This window comes from Cricetulus griseus, chromosome X, assembly GCF_003668045.3.
Source record: "Cricetulus griseus strain 17A/GY chromosome X, alternate assembly CriGri-PICRH-1.0, whole genome shotgun sequence".
In the NCBI taxonomy this organism is placed as follows: Eukaryota; Metazoa; Chordata; class Mammalia; order Rodentia; family Cricetidae; genus Cricetulus; species Cricetulus griseus.
The window spans coordinates 79,424,360-79,428,901 of NC_048604.1; the positions used below are offsets into that span (position 1 = coordinate 79,424,360).

Genomic DNA, 4,542 nt, shown 5'->3' on the forward strand with positions numbered 1-4,542 from the left:
CTTCAGAGGAGCTACAAATGAGAAGTTCTGGTAGAGTAATGCCTTTAAATGCAAATCCAGATGTGGCTTGATGATTTTAAAGGCAAATTTAGATGATCATTTCCTACTTCATGCAACCTAGACCTGCTAGCAGCGGCTCTTATCTCTAGCTCACGCTAGGCAGGGATATCAGAGCTCAATCGAACTCATATTCACTGTCTAATTTCCTTTAATGAGTTCTCAGGGGGCAGACTAACAGACAAGGACCCCATAGATTTTTTTAACACATTTCTGTCACAGAACTTTGGTAAGGAAAGCTTGGTTTAAAGACCAAGATGGTCTCACATTTCTTTAGATACACACACTATCTCATCTTCCCATCCCTAGGTGCAGACCATACTTGCTCTTCTGATTACACTCCTTGACCAGAATCACCATGCCTCGTGGCCGTAAAAGTAAACTCCGGGCCCGTGAGAGACGCTTCCAGGCTCGAAGTGAAATGCGGCGTATTCCAGATGCTCATGCCAGTACAACAGAAGAGAGAGAGACTCCTTCCTCTTCTCCCCTTTGTAGTAGTGATGTCCAGAGCATCTCTGCTGTTGAGTCACAGTCTCAGAGGCCCACTACTGCTCTTGTAAGTATTTCAGATACCAAGTCAGATGAAGGTAACAGGAGCCAAGACGGAGAGAGACCAAGCACTTCCTGGGCGCAGCCGTCAACTAGTTATTCATCTTCAACCCAGAGAGGAGACATAGCAATTTCATTGGTGCAGTTCATGCTTCGAAAGTACAACAAGAGGGAGCCAATAACAAAGGAAGACATATTAAAGCATGTCATCCCACAGGATAAGGAAAATTTCCCCAATGTCCTTAAGAAAGCCTCTGAGCTGATGGTGCTAGCATTTGGTATTGATGTTAAGGAAATTGACACTATCAGACACTGTTATGCCCTTGTCAGCATATTAAATCCTAATGGTGATGAAATAATGAATGGTGAGGCAATCATGCCCAAGAGTGGCCTCTTGGTGACAATCCTATGTGTGATCTTCATAAAAGGCAGCTGTGCTAATGAAGAATATATCTGGGAAGTACTTAGTGTGATAGGGATATATGCTGGAGTCGATCACTTCATCTATGGAAATGTCAAGAAGCTCATTACTAAAGATTTTGTGAGTGAGGGATACCTGGAATATCGGCGGGTCCCCTACAGAGGTTCTTCATGCTATCAATTCTTGTGGGGTCCCAGGGCCCAGTTTGAAACTGGCAAAATGAGAGTCCTTGAGTTCCTGGCCAAGGTCCATGATACTGTGCCCAGTGCCTTTCCATCCTTGTATCAAGATGCTTTGAGAGATGAGCAAGAGAGAACCCAAGCCAAATTTACATCTATGATTCTTATTGGTCTGATGCCTGGTGCACAGTCCAATCACAATTGCAGCAATTTCTCCAACTATCACTGAATAAAATCATTGCTTTGCCCGAGGTGGTGCTGGGGAGAAAATAATGCATCACATATTTATAGCCTCACTCTACATGAATAACTTTCAGATTAGTTTGTCCAAGTTTTCGAACTTCCTTTTAGAACAATTGAGTTAGCTGCATCACCTCAATATATGGATGATAGGTGTTATACAGTCAACATTGTGATGCTTAATAAATAGTTAAGAGTTTCAGTACTGAAAACAAATTGAGGACACATCATCTTTTTATCTGAAACATGAAAACATGGCACCCGGAAGAAGCATTTTCTTAGAATATGAAAAAAATCAATAAAATTGTTGGCAAGAAAATGTGAAAATGTACTAGATGATGCACTCTTGACTTTTGAGATTCCTACCATCATTTGTTCTACAAAATAAAATCAAATTGAGCTTATGTATCTGTATGTTTCATTTATTCAACAATGCAGGAACGTAATTTATAATAGAGTTAACTTCTTATTCATTGACATTTTTATTCCCCAAACAAACATTTGCCAAACATCTGCTCTTTGTAAATAGGGATAATTTGTGGGGAAGAAGACAGTGAAGGAGGGGGAGGAGAAAACAATGACATGATGAGTGAGACACTGTTTTTAGACTTTTGAAGTCTAGGAGAAAATACTACATAAGATGGCACTCTATCTATGGCAAAGGAGGGTATGGAGTAGGTGTGAGAATTTAGAGTCCTCATAAGTGGAGTTAAACACAAAACAAGACAATGTGGGACCCAAGAAAACCTGAAACCTTTCTGAAATGGAAGGCCAAGTCAGTTAAGCTTAGTATTGGATCAGAAGAAGGTAAAACAGCAACACCTCTTCATAATTAAACAAATACAGCATAAACCGATGAAACAACCTTCATATAGTTAAAGTAACATTCTGCAGCATAAACAAATGTAACACATCTTTACATAGTTCAATATTCCACAGCACAAACAGGGAGTCAATGGCAGGGCTAAGACAAGACTTCTGCAATAAGTCTCTGTAGCCCACACATTGACTCTCAGGCTAGCCTGATGAAGATCTTCTTTTAACTCATTTTTATTCCCATCCATCCACATTTCTATTAGGAAATAAAACCAAATAATTAAAGGAAACATTGTGGTGTCAAAGTACTAACTACAGTGCTAAAAGGTGGCCAGGTGAATGTGAAACTCATACTGTGTGGAGATTGTTGGCCTGAGGCTCTCTCACCCCTAACCCTAAGGAGGTTAAGACAGTGATTCTACCCTATACTCCACACCTGTCTCCAGTTTTAGCTGTGTCCCCAATTACAGCATCTTGTGTTGCACTGTGCATGCTCCAATTGTCCTGTAGGTCACTTTTTCATGCCCTTCTTTTCTGGAGGCTGCATAACTCCTCTCTTCCTAGAGGAAAAGCCCAGAGTCTCTCGCTTCTCTTGGATGTTGAGGTCTGTATGTCCCTCCAAAACCTATCACTCACTGTGGCCCCTTTATCACATATGAGTCTCTTCATATAACCCCTCACTTTGATCCTCTAGGTGGTTTCAGATCCGCTGGTGAGTAGAACCTGACTTGCAACAGATTCTCCTGCTTCTCAGTTTGTTATCCTAAAATCAGAGCAGAAGTTTTGGAAATATCTGATATTTTAGGTCACATTTAATGAGGTTTAGTAATAGAGTATGTAATACCAACATCTGGAGTGACAGGGGCAGTTAAAATTTACTCCATCAATAGTCTTCCCCAGGGAGAAATATGCCAATTGTTTATCTAATACCAAACAGACAGCCCAGAAAACATACATACAAGTAGCATAACAATGACTGAACAGGTTATACATAGAATATATAAGTACACACACACACACACATATATATATATGCATATATATATATGCAGTAGAAATTAATGAATAAAAAGAATTCAATAATTTGAAAGAGAGCATAGAGGGCTATATGGGAGTGTTTGGAGGGAGGAAGGGAAAGGGAGAAATGTTGTAATTATATTCTCAGAAAAAAATGAAAATAATAAAAGCTTAACCTGTGAATATTCAATGAGGAAGGAGCATGGGAACCACTGTACAAACAAAAATATTTTCCAAGATTGAATCCTAAAAGACCAGGAGTATTTTTTTTCTGATTTTTATTTGAATTAGAAACAATATTGTTTTACATGACAATCCCAGTTCCTGCTCTCTCCCTCCCCTCATCCCCTACCAACCACAACTAAATCCCTACCTATCACATAACGTATCTGCTACCCAGGGAGGGTGAGGGCTTCCATAGGGGGATCATCAGGGTCTATCATATTCTTTGGAATAGGGCCGAGGTCTACTCCTGTGTTTCTTGGCTCAGGGAATATCCCTCTATGTGGGATGGGCTCCCAAAATCCACACCTATGTTGGGGTAAGTACTGATCTACTACAGGAGGTACCATAGATTTCTGAGGACACCTCACAGGAACCAATGTTCCTGGGGTATGGTCAAGTCCCATGCTGGTATGCCAGCTATCAGTCTGGGGATCAAGAGGTCCCCTTTGTTCAGGTCACCTGTTTCTGTGGGTTTCAACAGCCTGGTCTGGACCCCTTTGCTCATAACTCTTTCTTCTCTGCAAATGGATTCAATTCCAGTTCAGTGATTAGTTGTGGGTATCTGCTTCTACTTCTACCAGCTTCTGAATGAAGGCTATAGCATGGCATATAAATCAATCATCAATCTCATTATCAGGGGAGGACATTTAGGGTAGCCTCTCCTCTATTGCTGAGATTGTTAGTTGGTGTCATCTTTGTAGATCTCCAAACATTTCCCTAGTGCCTAATTTATCTTTAAACCTAAAATGTCTCCCTCTATTATGATATCCCCATTCTTGTATTTTTCTATTCTTCCCCCAACTCAACCTTTCTGCTCCCTCATATCCTCCTCACCCCTCCTCATCTCCCCTTCTCATTCTTCTCAATACCTCACTTCTATTGTTTTTTTTCTGCTGAGTAGTAATCCATTGCATAGATGTACCACATTTCTCTATCCATTACTCAGTTGAGGGGCATCTAGGTTGCTTCCAGGTTCTGGCTATTACAAATAGTGCTGCTATGAATATTGTTGAACAGATGTCCTTGTTGTACAAATGG

The 4,542-nt window shown here is 40.6% G+C and overlaps 1 protein-coding gene across 1 annotated transcript; it reads left to right on the plus strand.

Moving 5' to 3' along the window:
* The first annotated feature begins 415 nt into the window (after positions 1-415).
* LOC100774329 (melanoma-associated antigen B18) lies at positions 416-1,435 on the plus strand. Its single transcript, XM_027432687.1, has 2 exons — positions 416-554; positions 645-1,435. Exons 1-2 carry the CDS (start codon positions 416-418, stop codon positions 1,433-1,435), a joined length of 930 nt encoding a protein of 309 aa, XP_027288488.1.
* The last annotated feature ends 3,107 nt before the right edge of the window (positions 1,436-4,542 follow it).

Bases quoted from the DNA above. Each gene is read 5' to 3' on its own strand.
- LOC100774329 (XM_027432687.1), top strand. From the start codon at position 416: ATGCCTCGTGGCCGTAAAAGTAAACTCCGGGCCCGTGAGAGACGCTTC. The intron at 555-644 runs GTGATGTCCAGA...AGTCAGATGAAG, and splicing joins CTCTTCTCCCCTTTGTAGTA to GTAACAGGAGCCAAGACGGA.